Below are 16698 nucleotides of genomic sequence, written 5' to 3'. Positions count from 1 at the left end.
CAGGTAAAGCAGCTTGTTCACCCCTCCAACTGAAATTAGGGTGATTTCTCCATCTCGAATTGTAAGTGTTGGAATAAGGACCTGAAAAAGATTTAGCAACCATATTAACAGCATTAGATTGATCCAAGAGAAGTTCTTTGAAGGCAGGAATGGTCGGGCAATCATTAGGTGAATGCCCTTGGCCCTCACAAATATTACAGCTTAAGGTAATCTGAGGTACAGTTTGTACTTCATTCACTTTCTTCATTTCTATGGTTTCTAATTTCTTAGAAATCATAGCCAACCTAGCATTCAAATCATCTACTTCTCTCAGATTATATTTCCCACCCCTTGAAATTGTCCTTGAACTTTCCGACCTATCATGAACATCATATGTATCCCATGATTGTGCATTTTCAGCTAGATAATCAAAATATTCAAAGGCTTCCTCAGGTTCTTTGTTAAAAAACGCTCCATTACACATGGTCTCCACAAATTGTCTCATTTTTGGTTGCAACCCCTCATAAAAAAAACTAATGACCCTCCAATTCTCATATCCATGATGGGGACATGCATTTAAAAGGTCTTTGAATCGTTCCCAATAATGATAAAATGTTTCCACATCCTTTTGGCCAAAATTCATGATCTGTCTTTTCAAGGCATTGGTTCTATGCATGGGAAAAAATTTCTTTAAAAAATCAGTTTGCATTTCTTACCAAGTCCCAATGGATCTTGGTCTTAAGGAATTCAACCATGTCTTAGCCTTGTCTTTTAAGGAAAATGGAAACAGTTTCAATCTTATGACTTCATCAGTGCATGTTCTATCCATAAATGTGGAACACACTTCTTCAAACTCTTTGATATGCAAATAGGGGTTTTCAGATTCCATACCATGAAAGTGTGGTAACAATGGAATCATCCTGGGTTTGAAATTAAAATCATTTGCATTAATAGGTAAAATGATGCAAGAAGGTGTGCTAGTCCTAATGGGCTGAAGATATTCTCTAAGTGTCCTGTTTGGATTCTCCACTTCCCTATCATGATGCTCATTTTCAGTCATGATGCTATCAGTGTCTAATGATGATTCAACAGAAGATGATGCAGAGCTAAAAGATGTCAATGATTCTGTCCTAAACAGTCGAGATGTATGGTCTCTAGTCCAACCAGTTATACAAACAAGAGCAGATAATCAAAGAACATGAAAAATAAACAGAGAGAAGGGGAAAAAGATTAGATGTCACCCAGGCTGTGAAAAGGTTCACAGCACCACAATGTCCTCTCAGCAGTGGAGGAATGCTCTAATAAGCACCAGTTGTCCCTGGCAACGGCGCCAAAAACTTGACTCGTGGTCGAATGTGCTTCTAAGTGTAGAAGTGTCAAGTTATATCAAGGATAACTCCAGGATCGTATTCCACAGGGACAATGGGTTATCAAAGCGAATAAGAGATTTGTGAGTAACAAATTAATCAAGTATGAGAGATGAAAATAAAATTCAATTGCAATGCAAAAAAATTAATCAAAGTTGAAATTAGAGTTTCTAATCAAAAAGGTAAATTAACAAACACTTGGGTTGGGTTTGAGACTCTCTTTATTTTGGATTCTAGATAATTTTCTCGATTAACAACCCAATCAAGGCATTGATAATTGGAAGATAAAAAGTTATGCTCAAGTTTTGCAATATTTTTCTAAGGGATTCTCTATTTTACTAGCCAAACACACATTATCAATCAATCGAGAGAAGCCTTGATAATTTTCAAGCTTTTGTTGTGCCTTACGTCAACAACAAAACAAGAGCAAGAGCCACAATCTATTTTCAATTTAAATCCAACTAGTAACGTAGTGAAATCAACATTCAACAACAAAATATTGCATTAAACTAGAACCTAAAATAAATTAAATTTCATTCCACAACCCAAGTTTCTAAAATTAGCTACACATAATAACTCTAACAACAAAAATTAATCTAAGTTGAACCATGCTAAAATTTAAGAGAAAAAAATACCCAAAATAAAAATAAACACCAAGTTGAAAAGTAAAAACGCCCAATGAATTCGCAAGACCTATAAGCGGAAACAACTAAGAACTAAGAAGTAAAAACTGGGAAAACGAAAAAAGAAAAAAGCTAAAAACGTAAAGCGAGAAGAACAAAATTAATTACTAGCCGCCTCCTTACGTCTGGAACCGAAAACACTATACTATGAACCCACAACTCTGTCCCAAAACCAAAAGAGAAAAAAAAACTGGAAGAAAACCAACGGAAATGAATGCTCACGCTAGAAAGGAAAGCTAAAAGAAAAAAAAGAAAAAGAAAACCAAAGAGGCAAAAACAAAGCCGACGCCCAGAAGAAAATAAAATGAAACAATTCGTCCAAGAGTTTCGTCCGTCTCCTCTAAACTAAAACGTAAAACAGAAGAAAAAAAATAACCAGCTCCTCAAGAGTCTGGAACTGTAAACCTCTACCGAATAAAAACCAAAAAAAGGTCAAAAAAAAAGAATTAAAACTAAAGACTACCCTGAACGAAAACCAAAAGAAAGCTAAAGACTCTGCTGCTTCCTCCCTGAACGAAAATGAAATGAAGCAGCAAGAAAAATAAATAAACTGCCCAGCGTTCTGCTGTAGCCGAATGTCTCTACGTGAAAATCAGAGTGTAAAACCTATCTGCTGCTGTCTTCAACGTGCTGCCTCATAGATACCAACGTGATCTTCTGTCAAAGTTGAGAGCCAGCAGGTTTATTCTTCTGCTGACCTGCTGCTGCTGCACGTCCAAGTGCTTCCATCTCTCAGCTTCACATGCCAAAAGTTGAAACCGAATAATCTTCTGCTGTCCGAGTGAGGCCATCTGCCAGCTGTGTTGAGTGAGTGTTCTGCTGCTTTTAGGCCTGGTCTTGCATGTGTATTGCATGTTGGTCTGCATGTGTGCATGTGTTCCTGCATGCGTGAATGGTGTGAGTGCTGTCCGAATGATGCTCTGCTACTTTTAGCATGTGTGAGTTTCCAGCGTGTGTGAGTGTCTTTGCTGCATTTAGGCCTGGTCTTGCATGTGTATTGCTTGTTGGTCTGCATGTGTGCATGTGTTCTTGCATGTGTGAATGGTGTGAGTGCTGTCCGAATGATGCTCTGCTGCTTTTAGCATGTGTGAGTTTCCAGCGTGTGTGAGTGTCTTTGCTGCATGAAGATCCCATCATCCCGTAGCAAAAATCCGAATTTGCCCTTTTCTTCCATGCGTGACTGCTCCTTTCGGCCTTTGTTTGTAACTTGTCAAGAATGCACCTTTTATGATAATATTTCTCTATACTCAACAGGGTGTCAGCAGCTCATATATTTTTTTTTCTAAAAATAATTGCCCTGCAGCGTATAAACATGATATGAGAAGAGTAAAATTGAAATATTTATTTTGACATGAAACAATTGAATTATAACTCTTTTTAAGCACAAAAAATATTAGAATTTATCAATTGACTCAAGTATCATAATCTACTACATAATTAAGTACTTAAATCATTTTTGGTTAAATAATTTATTCACTTAAGTAACTTAATCATGCAGTTTTAGCGCTTCATCAGCGGGGGAAGTTGGGCCCATAGGCCTCAGCCTCGCCCTCTATGGGCAGGTGCCCCCATTTGACTGATAAGATATAGCCTCTAGGGCCGTCACCCATGGAAAGGACTCAATCATCAACTCATCATCGTCCCAAAGGGAGAGAGAGAGACCAATGATGGTGACAAAGACAGTCTAGATCTACATAAACCAAAAAGATAGATATAGAGGAAAGAAAGAAGAGGAGAGGGGAGAGAGAGAAGGGGGGAGGAGACCATGAGGGATGCTTTTAAAACAAAATCTAATCTAGAACGACGTCTCTTTATTTTTTTTAAATCTAATATAAAATGATGCTTGAAGAGAGAGAGACCACGGGGGATGCTTTTTAAACAAAATCTAATCTAAAACGACGCCTCTTTATTTTAAAAATACAATCTAAGATATAACAACGTCGTTTTGGAGAGTTCTTCCCAAAAAGACTGTCATTTCATCATGTTTATGTGTGTGATTAAAAGAAATTTTTTATTGAAGAGCCATTTTCAAATGAGAAATTTCTTATATGGAAGCTAGCTAGGGCCATTCTAAAAAACTTATTAAAGAAGAGAAAATTAATAGTTTTCAAATTTTCGAACTATAATTAATTTATGTTTCCCAAATTCATAAAAACCCATTGTAATTTTGTTTTTCTCCAGTCTTTTGTTGGGAAGGGAAGTACCATGCATGGGATGCCCTCCTAGCTAGATTTGTCCCAATATTTTTTCTAACTTTATATGATATATTAGATCTATTTTAGAATAAAAGTAATTTTACAATCTAACATATCACATCAAATTACATCAATTTGTGGGTGTACTTTTGTATAATCTTTTTGCGAGTAAAGTATTTTCCCTTGCTGAGAGTTTATATTTGGCCTAATCTCATTTTGAAGTGGTTTGCATCAACTCATCCATGATGCCAATTAGAGTCCATTTGACAATACAACTATTCTCAAATATTTCATTTCCAAAAATCACTCAAACATAAGAAATTTTTCAATTTTAAATCTTCAATTTTTTAATCTAATCAACACATACAGTTTTCCCAAAATATTAAAAACAATACAAATTTTTTAAGTTTCAAAATAAAAGTAATATTAAAAATTTATATTCAAATAATTTTTTAACTTTATAATATTTTATTCAACTTTTTATCTCATTTCTTAAAATCTAATAAATATCTTAATTCAAATCATTTCACTACTATTTAAAGATATACTGAGATATTCTAAGTACTTAATCCGGGATATATATATATATATTCTTTTTTGCCGTTTATCAATCCATGACGTTGCTTTTTTATGTGATCATTTTCCAACATACGATGAAAGCCAAGAGAAAATAATATAAAGTTTGCGGTCTTAACAAAAAAAAAACCAAAAAAAAAAAAAAAAATTCTGCCGGGCGGGCGGGCGTGCTAGCTACATGATGAATATCATGTCTCACGTAGTGAACTTGTCCTAGTACTATTTTAGGTGAGCTGCCTTTTTTCTAGAGATTTTTTTTTTTTTGAAAATGTGAATTCATTCATCATAACAAAGTTACAAATATGACTTATCAATACAGGAGAATCCAGACTATAAGCCAACCTATGCATCTGCTCTGGAGTACCCCCACACACGAAGTGGCGGACATTGTCTTAACTTCTAAATCTCTCCGAAGAGAGAGAGAACTTTGTATAAAACAGAATAACCAGGCCCCTCCGACCTTCTAAGAGGGTGGAGTAAGGGACAATATTGCTTTGGACACTAAGTCCAAAAGCCTATTCCTAAACTATTACTACTAGAACAACATAAAAACTACACTACAAAACAAAACAGAACAGTAGAGAAACCCATCAATGGCTAGAGCCCGGCGGCACACCCACCCAGACGTCGGCATCAGGAGCCCAAGCACAGCATGAGTACCCAGCTTGCATGCGGACCACAGAACCTCCACTGCAGAGGTCAACCGTACATCCACTAGCCGTAACATCGTCTACCTTACTCCACAGCAGAAGCCCCGGGTTGTGTCTGGTCAGAAAAACTCATCACTCGCTTAGTTTAAACAAGGAATACAGAACAAAAGGCCAGAAAATGACACTAAAAAATAGAATGACAAGAAACACAAATCAGTGGTGCGTGCAGAGCAACCACTCTTAGAGGGGATCAGACGGTCGTTCGATGATCACCCGGAGTCTTAGGTCCCAAAAAAGCCAAGTTTTGAGTCGGCAGGTGGCTCTCCAATGGTGCATGACAGCCATGCTCTGGTTTTGTCTGAGATTCCATCCCGCACTTGCAAGCTACACTCCCTCCCTTTTGGCGCCGCATTTGGTAATCTTGAAGATTGGCAGCTAGCCAACGTCTTTGTGGGATGAGTGTTGGCTGCTGGAAACGACCCCTTCGGAAAGCCCCCTTTATTTGCCTGAAAAACACAACACAAATGGAAACAAAAATAGGAAAATAGAAAGTAAAGAGAAAAAGAAGTGGAAGGGAGAAGGGGGGGAGGGGGAGGGGGAGGAGCCGAAGCTCCCACCCCGTCAGTCACTCTGGTATGTTAGTTTTTTTTTTTTTTTTTTAGAGAGAACGGAGGGTTTTTTTAGGAGAGAGATGGCGATCGAATTTCTTTAGAAATGACAAAAAATAACAAACCCCACAGTTCTATTTCCTTTTTTCCAGAGTTGAGAAACGTATGGTATGCATGATGTTGTAATTCATACCTGCGAAATTTTTATAAAGATGATTTTCAAGATGGGTGACAGTATTAGATATTTAATATTGTACAAAAATCCACACACATAAATGTTTAATAAATATTATATATAGGACTTCTACGTCTCATATTTTCCTACATGCGTCCTATGTATACTTGTCCTCACTGGTATATAAATTAAGGTGAATTCATGTCGTGCATGCATGGTATGTGATCTAAAAAAATGAAATTGAGAAAAACTAAACAATTTTCTTCTGAAAATAGATCAAGAAGATCTAGAAATTGATCACAAATTGAGAATAACAAAACAATTCGACTGGTGCTAGATATCAAATCAGAAGGTGCAATAAACAGATCATCAGAGATCAAGAGAACCGAGCGATGCGAACCCATGCAAGAGGAGCTAGCTAGCTAGCATACACAGAGAGAAAGCACATAGAAGCTGCCAAACCCAGTCATGTACTCGATCGACGAGCTATATTTTTCTCGATGGTTTCATGAGATAGGTTAAAAAAAATAAATATTTTTAAGGCAATTTGAGAATTTCACTACAACCAAAGAGATGGAAGATATTAGAGAATTATATTATCATTTAAAAAAAAAAAAACTAAGGGGAGAAATATTACTAGGGAAAATTTGTGGAAGTTTTTTCTTGAATTAGGAGATCTAATAACTTTCTATATTGAAAGCTCATACAATATAAATGACAAATCGTTTATGTAAGCTTTTGTGATCAACAGGTTTCATGATGATCATTTGTGATTTAAGAGTAGAAGTAAGATTAAACAAATGAGAAAAAAAAAATTCGATCTTGAAAAGTACGTGACTAAAACTATAGCTCAAAATGATTACAAATTTGAAAGGATTTTTAAAAATATGAGATTCATATGTTTGTATTAATATTCTTTATGCACCGTATACAATATTTATGCTTTCACAATAAGTGTGTGTGTATATATACACACACAAAAGGGATATAATAGATTAGATGTGGCTTGATCATGTGGTTCGTGTGTATATATACGTGTGTGTATTATATAGAAAAATACTCCAACCACAAAATGATTACACAAAAGCAATCTCACAAACTAATGTGGCTTGATCATGTAGTTCATCAGATTGTAAAGTTATTTTTATTGTAAAGTAGATATAGCAGATCAGATGAAATCACGTCAGTTTATAGGATTGTTTTGTATAATTACTTTGTACTTTGTAGATGTAGTAGTACTCAAACACACACACACACACACACACACACATATATGATTCTCTCTTCTAAAAAATGACAATCCGCAAACACTCCCCAACTTGGCACTCGATAGAAAGAGTAATGATATATACAATTTTAGAGTATGTCAGCTATACACATTTTCTATAAAAAAAAAAAGGTAGAGTCAACTATTAAAAAATAATTTTTATTTAATATAGATCTTGAATTTATCATTTTTCTTTAATTTTATAAAGTGCTAAAAACTTGTACACTAGACCACAAATGTCATTTTTATGTAGAAATTGTTGCGCCTCTAGCCTGTCCAAAATCACACAAGACGATATTTAAGTGGTTCAGCAAATTGCCTACGTCCACTAGAGCCTCTTTTACTAAGTTTGTACAAGATTATAACACTCAACAAATTCTCTCACGTCCTCTTTTTCTCTCTGTTTTTTCCCCACACTGATTTACATAACTGAGCTCTCCTTTTATAGGAGAGGGCACCTACAATTGCTAACTAAAAGAAATTCGTGCAGCAATTTATGACCACAAATTATTGCAGAAGACTTGGGTTGTGTCTAATACAACAAACAACAAACGATATTGAAAGACGATGCTGAGCAAGTGGAATGGTTTGACACTTAGGGTGGTTTTAACAATCATCCCCTCCACCCAAGTGTGCCATATCAGGCTGCTTACAAACTGATTCATTCTTTAAATGAATGCACATCATTCTTTGACATGAGAGACTTCCGCTATCGAATGCGCTCCAATGCACTCGAGGGTGCTCAGCAGTGTACAATATTGATCAAGTCCAAACAATGTTGGAACTTGATCCCTGTGACGACTTTCGTCAACATATCTGCTGGATTATCTTCAATGCCAATCTTCTAAAATTTGATGTCCTCTTCTTCTAATATTTCACGTATAAAGTGAAATCGGACATCTATGTATTTTTTTAGAGAGTGATATACTTGATTCTTGGCCAAATGAATTGCACTTTGACTGTCATAGTAAACGGTAACCTCTTACTGCTTAAAGCCCAAATCTGTTACCAATCCCTATAACCAAATGGCTTCTTTCACGGCTTCTGTTATAGTCATGTATTCAGCCTCAGTGGATGATAGTGCAATTGTCGACTGCAAAGTTTATAGCCAACTAACTGGTCCTTCAGCCATAATAAACACATATCCAGTTGTTGATCGGTATTTGTTAATATCGCCTACATAATCTGAGTCAACATATCCAATTACTAGACTATCTTCACTCTTCTCGAATTTCAAACCAATATCTACGGTCCTTAAAATATACCTTAGAATCCACTTAGCTACATGCCAATGAGCCTTTCCAGGATTATGTATATAGCGACTAACTAAGCTAACGGCCTGGGAGATATCAGGTCGTGTACACACCATAGCATACATTAAGCTTCCAAGAATACTTGCATATGGGACATTCCTCATGTAGTCCCGCTCTTCATCATCTTTAGGAGACTGCAATGCACTAAGATTGAAATATGGGGCCATAGGAGTACTCACCGACTTCATCTTCGAGTCAATGTTGAAGTATTGCAGTATTTTCTTTAGGTACTGCTTCTGAGTAAGGTGAATTGTACTTTTCACCCTATCTCTGCTGATCTTCATCCCCAATATTTCTCGTGCTTCTCCCAGATCTTTCATTTCAAACTCATTATTTAACTGAGTTTTTAAGCGATTTATCTCCCCCTTACTTTTACATGAAATTAACATATCATCTACATATAAAAGCAAATAAATGAAAGATCCATTTGCAAGTTTTCTGAAATACACACAGTGATCGTATTGGCAATGAGTGTAATTCAAATCCATCATAAAGCGGTCAAACCGCTTAGAGCATTGGCAATGGCTAGCTAGAATGTCAACAAATCTATCTAAAATAGATTTTTAGATAGATTAGTCTATATTAGACTAGCTATCCTGAAGTCTAAATAATAATAAAATATTATATATTTTAATAATATTTTTTTTTTGTATTTTATAAATACACTTAATATATTAGTTAATAACTTTATTAAATAAATTATTATTTAACTATTTAACTTCAAATTATTATAAATATACTATTTTTATAATTGACTTAATTATTCAATAAATATATTTTACCAATCATTCACCCAACAATCACATATATAAACATACCAACATTTATTCTACTCAACTTTTATATTTAAAATTGTGGTTGAAGCCAACAAACATGTCAACAACTTTCTATAACAACCAATCATCATCTACAATTATTGAATGAACTTTTGCCAACAACTTTCTATAACAACCAATCACCATCTACAATTCTTGAATGAACTAATTTTTGCCAACCATTATTCTTTTACCAACTTTTTTAGTTGTAACTAATAGTTGAGGATCAAATTCTATAAATAGACTCATCCTCTACTCATCAAAAGCCAAACTTCATTCCTCCAACCCTCTATTTTTCTTCCATTAATTTGCTATGGATCCCTTTTCAAATTTTGATGATGATTATTCTAATCATGAGTTGGATATGATGCAAGCAATTGCAATGATATCCAAGGGAACATCTTCTACATCTTGTCGTACTCCTCAACGTCGTAGGTTCATCAGATGTGATTCATTCGAAGCTCATCAATGCCTTTGGAATGATTATTTTGCTGAAACACCAACATATCCGCCCCCATCTTTTTAGGAGAAGGTTTCGAATGAGTCGTGATCTTTTTTTACGCATCAATGCTGCAGTAGTCTCCCACGATGATTATTTTGTCCAAAAGAGAGATGCTAGTGGGAGGCTTGGATTGTCTTCCCTTCAAAAGATGACTGTAGCAATTAGGATGCTAGCATATGGGGTCACCGCAGATCTAATGGATGAGTACATCAAAATTGGAGAAAGTACGGCACGACAAAGCATGAAGAAATTTGTTAAGGCAATTGTCTCAATTTTTGGCAATGAGTATTTGAGATCTCCAAACAGTAGTGATATAGTGAGGTTACTAGATGCCGGACAAAGATGTGGATTCCCAGGTATGTTGGGTAGCATTGATTGTATGCACTGGAAATGGAAGAATTTTCCTACTGCATGGAAAGGTATGTATTCTGGTCATGTGAATGAACCAACTATTATTTTGGAGGCTATTGCATCTTATGATCTTTGGATATGGCATACTTTTTTTGGTTTGCCTAGATCGCATAACGATATCAATGTACTTGATCGTTCTTCTATTTTTGCTACGTTGGCCGAAGGTCGTGCTCCTACGTGCAATTACACAATCAATGGTCATGAATATACAATGGGATATTATCTTGCAGATGGTATATATCCTTCGTGGGTAACATTCGTGAAAACAATTCCATGTCCTCAGGGAAATAAGAAAAAACACTTTGCCGCTTGCCAGGAGTCTACTCGGAAAGATGTGGAGCGTGCATTCAGAGTACTCCAAGGTAGATTTGCAATTGTGTGTGGACCTGCGAGGTTTTTTTGTCTTGAAGTACTAAAATACATTATGTACGCATGCATTATCTTACATAATATGATCGTTGAAGATGAGCGGCATCTATATCTCGGGGCTGATCAATTCATTTATGAACAAACGGAAGAGACTCCAGATGAGCCAATTTCACGTGATAATATACCTGAATTCATAGAGTTCATTGCACAACATCATCGAATTAGAGATAGAGGCACTCATGGTCAACTCTAGGCTGACCTTATCGATCATTTATGGAATATTCATGGACGTACCTAATTTGGATTTCTAATTCTAATTTATAATTTAGATTTGGAGTTCATGTAATTGTCAATTCAATATTCAACTTGAAGCAAAGTTATGACATTGATTTTCTTTGTAGTTCATGGAATATCCAAGCTTATGTAAGATATTTTTTTCTAGTTCATATCCAAGGTTATTCTAAGTGACATTTCCACAATAACCTCTATGAACCTACTATGTTAGAAAATTATTGATGGAAAAAAAGTACAAAGACATCTCAAAAATTAATCAAATAGTTAGAAAGAGATACTATGTTGCTTGGAATAATACTAACATCCATAATACTCTATTTGCATATTTCCAATATAGTCCATAAATATACAAACAACAGTCCACAAAAAATGCCACTACAATCAACAAAATAATCTTCATAACCAATATTTATAAATTAGACACCTCCATAAGGTGTCGAAGGAGATGTAGATGTCCACCCGATATTCCTCAAAACTTTTCCGTTGAATGTAGCCAAAATATTCTTGTTGCATGGCATTCAGGCTACTTAGATCTAGTAACATCATCTTTGCTTCATAATTTTTTTTTAAGTTAAAATACTGCTGATATCTCTAGGTCTGCCTTCAGGGTCGCATTTCTACGCTCTTCCATGGTCATCGCTCGATCCTCGGTCATTTTGGCCAAAGCAGTCTTAATCTCACCATCATTGCCCTCCATAGACTTCCGCTTCCTCTCCCTTTCTTTCTCAGCCTTTTTGCCTAGAGGTCTCTCAGCAAGAACCTCTATGTCCTCCTCAGCTTGGTCAACATCAACAACATTAGTCACTTTTTTAGGTGACTTTCTCTTCTTACCAACGGTTGAGATGTGTTGCTACCATTTTGGTTGGTGTCTTAGAAGACACCAACAGTGCTCCATTGTGAAAGTACTCCCAACAATCTCTTTGTACAACACCTTCGCTTTCTCAATCTACAAAAATTTATTAATTTCTATTAGTTCATAAGTAAGGGAGCAAAATAATTAAATGAAAAAAGGTTTTAGGGTACATACCTTGTCTTGCTCCGTTGCACCACTTGGGTGCAATGACTCTACCTTTGCTATATATGCACAAAATTTATTAGTCCATTTTTGAATCGTAGACCACCGATTCATCAAAGACCCTTCAGAACAATTGGCAATGTTCGGTTTTTTATATTCATGATAAAATGTGGTAATTCTTTCCCACATTTGAGTGGACTTTTGATCAGTACCCCTAATCGCATTGATGCTAATATTGAGCCAAGCTGAGACGAGGAGGTTATCCTCTTCAACAGTGAAAGATACACCTCGTTGAACTTTTTTTGAAAGATGCCTCTTTTCACCATCATTTGGAGTTGCTTGGACAACAACATTATCATGTTGTGTTGGGGTGCTATCACAACCTCTTCCTCCACTTTGCAATAGAGTAGTGAAGAAATGGGTCATCATCAAATGTGTGTCCATCCTTGAAAAATATTAATATTTCAAGGAGTCAGACAATTTGCCCAATAGTCAACATCATATTGCTGTTTCTCAATCCATATATCATTTAAAGTGACATCATTTTGTAGAACCAAATGAGAACGTTGTTTTGAGATCAAAGGAGAATTTCATAATTGATACAAGCAAGACATTATCAGAAACATGGCCAGAAACAGAGACATTTGAAGAAAGAATACTAACTGAAACAAGGAAAGAAAGAAAAATATAGAAAAATATAAAAAAAAACATGATACAATTACAAACATCAATGAAGGATTCAGAAACATATAGAAAAAAATACAAGTATAAAGAAATAGGGAAAATAAAAGGCATGAAATATATAAGTGCTTAATCACATTATAGAATCAAGGGCCATTCCATTTTTTCATAAGCTTTCTGTTTGTCTATCTTAATCCCCCTCATTAGTCCATCTGCTAGGAGTTTATTTGAAAAAAAACCTCCAATGGTATCAGCACATCTATTGCCCAGTTGCTGTGCTACATCCCATACTATGAGCCAAACTCTCTTCTTTATTTTTTTCAGTTTGAAAACTTATCCAAATCCAGACTTGCACAAAAATCTCAAAAACCTCATATGAAAAACACTAGAATGTCAAAGATGTATCAACAGCAAGAACCAAGACTCAAACTGCATTTTTCTAAACCGGCAGAGGGCATTGTTTGATCCTTTCATACCATTTTTTATAGAAGAATACATGATGTAAAAATGCAAGGGCAGAGGGCATTGTCTGGAGAGACATATCCAAGTAGGTGTAAATCGCATATGAAGGGAAATAGGTGAAGGAAAGATGATCACCAATACATATTCATGAGATTTCAAAAATTGAGGGGCAGGATGTTTTCGTTTACATTTTTCTAATGATCAATACATATTCATGAGTTTCATTCCTTTTACCAAATCCTCCTTCCCAAACCAAACAGGCCCTAGTGAAACCAGTTTCTACTTATGCTCTATTTACAGATTAATAGAGGCATGAACCAACTTCCAAAAAACCTAAGTGAACTCCTACTTTGTAACTTTAAACACTGACAAAGTCGAAACTGCAAATTAATTCAAGAGAGTTGTAAAAAACAGATCAATTTACTCGTGTATGTCTCCACTTTTTCACTGCCATTTCAGGACTGTTAGGTCTACCAGCACGAGTTCATGCCAACAACTACAGACCAAGAATTTCCCAACACATTGAAGAAAAAGAAAAGAGCCAAACAACAGTCCATTTACAACAATGTCAAGCAAAAACCCCAAACAGATCAAGCAACGTCAAACAATTCTAAAAGGGTCCAAGCACTTCCAAATTACACTATGCCACCAATTTCTTGCCCAAGCGCAAGAAAAAATACAAGCTAAAAGCTACCGTATTCGATTTCATCTTCAAAAAAAAAAAAACTATTTCTATTACCCAAATAGGGGCAACGGTAGCGTCAGATTTGTGCAGGAAGAACCGCCGGCGTGAATGGTGGAGCAAACCGATGCCTTCCAATCACGAACAAGCCGATGTTCAGTCAAGTGATTCGACCTGGCTGGGCAAAATAGGGCACAAAAAAATACTCAGTAAATCGAAGAAAAGGGAGAGAAGAGCAAGGAAGAGAGAGGAAGAGAGAGGAAGAGAGACTTACCGACAACAGCTCGGAGATGACGGCGTCTGCTGGAGAAGGCAACCGGTGGACCTAATTGGAGGCTGCGGGACGAAAAAGGCCGAATCGGGGGGGGGGGGGGGGGGGGAGCACTTCGTTCGGGAGAAGCTGCAGAGGAAATATTGTGATTTTGGGGAAAACGATAAACCGAGGAAAAGAAGAGAAAGCCGGTAGAAGAAAAATAATAAACTACTCTTTGGACTCAGTATAGTAGCTCTTCAAGTCTGGCGAGGACCCAACAATTACTGTAGCATTTATGTCAAACTTTTAAAGTTTGACTAGGCCATTGCAAATGATTATTGTAGAAATGCTAGCTATTTTAGACTTGCATATGGCAATGGCTAGGCCATTGCCAAGGCTCTTATACCATTGCTAAGGTGACTGCTTCAAGCCATAGAGTGACTTTTTTTTTTTCTTTTTTTTAGAAAGAGCCGAGGTCACATGTCCGATAGTGACCCATTCCCAATTTTATTAAAGAAAACCCTCACTTATGGCGGAGGAATACCTTAATAGAACAAATAAACAAAAGAACAACCAAAACCAAAAGACATATAACCCAACAAAGAAACAAAACCATAAACCACAACCAGCCACTTACTATAGAACCTTACAACCGAAAAGAAGGGAAACCATATCTATCCATACGAGCCATTCCTTGTGCAACCTGTGGTAACCTCTCATGCTCGTCATAGTCTTTAATAATACCCGCTTCTCCGTCCCTTGCCAAAAAATCCGCAACTTTATTGCCTTCCCGATAAATATGAGAGATATTAACTAACATATCTTCCAATCCTTCCATTAATTGCTCCCAAAAATCCCATACGTACCACACATTACAAGCCTTTGAAACTACCCAATGCACTAACAAGGCAGAATCACATTCAATTTCCACCCGATAAAAACCATGCTCTTTACACATTGTAAGACCTCTTAACAAAGCTCTCAATTCCGCAGCATTATTTGTACCAAACCCAAAAAAATCCGAGAGGCCGCTTTGACTATACCTCGATGATCTCTAATCACTCCACCACCACCACAAGACCCCGGATTACCCCTACAACTCCCATCCACGTTAAGCTTGACCCATCCTGGCTTCGGTTTCAACCATGTGACCACCCTTAGAGTGACTTATTTAGACAACATACCCAATTTTCTTTTCCAACTTCTTTAAAACCTTCTGGTTGAGATAGATAAATCTCCTCTTCCAGATCATCATATAAGAAAGCTGGCTTTACATCAAGTTGTGCTAACTCAAGATCATATCATGTAACCAAAGCTAGTAATATCCGAATGGATGAATGTTTCACAACAGGAGAGAATACTTTACTCTAGTCAATTTCCTCTGTTTGAGCGTAGCCCTTGGCTACCAACTTAGCTTTGTATCATACTCCATTTTCAACAGCTTGATCATCTTTCTGATTGAATATCCACTTACAACCAATTGTCTTCTTTACTTGTGGAAGCGGCACAAGCTCCCAAGTTTGGTTCTGGTGAAGAGATTGCATCTCTTCATTCATCGCCTTGTCTATTCAACTTGTTCACTAGACTGTATGGTTTCTCTGTAAGTGATTGGGATCTCACCCTCTTCAGTTGGTAATGCATATGTCACATAGTCTGCAAAACGTGTTGGTACACGTTTCTCTCATCTCGGTTTGTTGGTTGCTATTGATTTGAGTTGACATAGAAGTACTGTGATTGGACTATCAACCTTATCTTGTCCATTCTTTCCCGAATTCTTTGAAGTAATAAACTTCACATTCTGTGAATCCTCTGATGTTTCGCCATCATTACTGCCTTTATTGGAATCTTTATGCTTATGTGACTTAAGCATCTTAGATTCGTTGAATGTAACATCTCTACTGATGATTACCTTTTTAGACTCTATACACCAGAATCTATACCCTTTTACACCAGTACTAAAGCTTAAGAATTTTACTTTCTTACTCTAGGATCAAGCTTACTTTCTTTAGCATGATAGTAAGTAGGACATTTGAAAACGTGTAAAGAGTCATAATCAGTAGCATGTGTACCTCTCCACATTTCAATGGGTGTCTTCCCGTCATTGGCAGCTGCGGGTAGTCAGTTGATGAGGTGGCAGGCATATGTCATAGTTTCAGCCCAAAATTATTTACTGAATCCAGCATCAAGTAACATACATCGCACTTTCTCTAGTAAAGTACGGTTCATCCGTTCTGCCATACTGTTTTGCTAAGGTGTACCTCGTACCGTGCAGTGTCTGACAATTCCCTCTCTCCGGCATACTTCCATAAAGGGGTCTGAAGTGTACTCACCTCCATTATCAAATCTGAGCAGCTTGATCTTTCTGCCGGTCTGAGTCTCAATCATTTTCTTTCAATTAAGG

At 36.5% G+C, this 16698-nt stretch overlaps 1 protein-coding gene and 1 non-coding gene across 2 annotated transcripts; both read left to right on the top strand.

Moving 5' to 3' along the window:
• Nucleotides 1–533: 533 nt before the first annotated feature.
• LOC122293825 lies at nucleotides 534–641 on the top strand. Its single transcript, XR_006237369.1, has one exon. It is a non-coding gene; the product is annotated as a small nucleolar RNA R71 (small nucleolar RNA).
• Nucleotides 642–10167: 9526 nt separating this feature from the next.
• LOC122300214 lies at nucleotides 10168–11163 on the top strand. The gene has a single exon (XM_043110720.1). It carries the CDS (start codon nucleotides 10168–10170, stop codon nucleotides 11161–11163), a length of 996 nt encoding a protein of 331 aa, XP_042966654.1.
• Nucleotides 11164–16698: the final 5535 nt, after the last annotated feature.

The sequence above is a fragment of the Carya illinoinensis genome, chromosome 1, assembly GCF_018687715.1.
Source record: "Carya illinoinensis cultivar Pawnee chromosome 1, C.illinoinensisPawnee_v1, whole genome shotgun sequence".
In the NCBI taxonomy this organism is placed as follows: Eukaryota; Viridiplantae; Streptophyta; class Magnoliopsida; order Fagales; family Juglandaceae; genus Carya; species Carya illinoinensis.
Note: the sequence above shows the minus strand (reverse complement) of the source record. Positions and strands in the feature narration are given on the sequence as shown.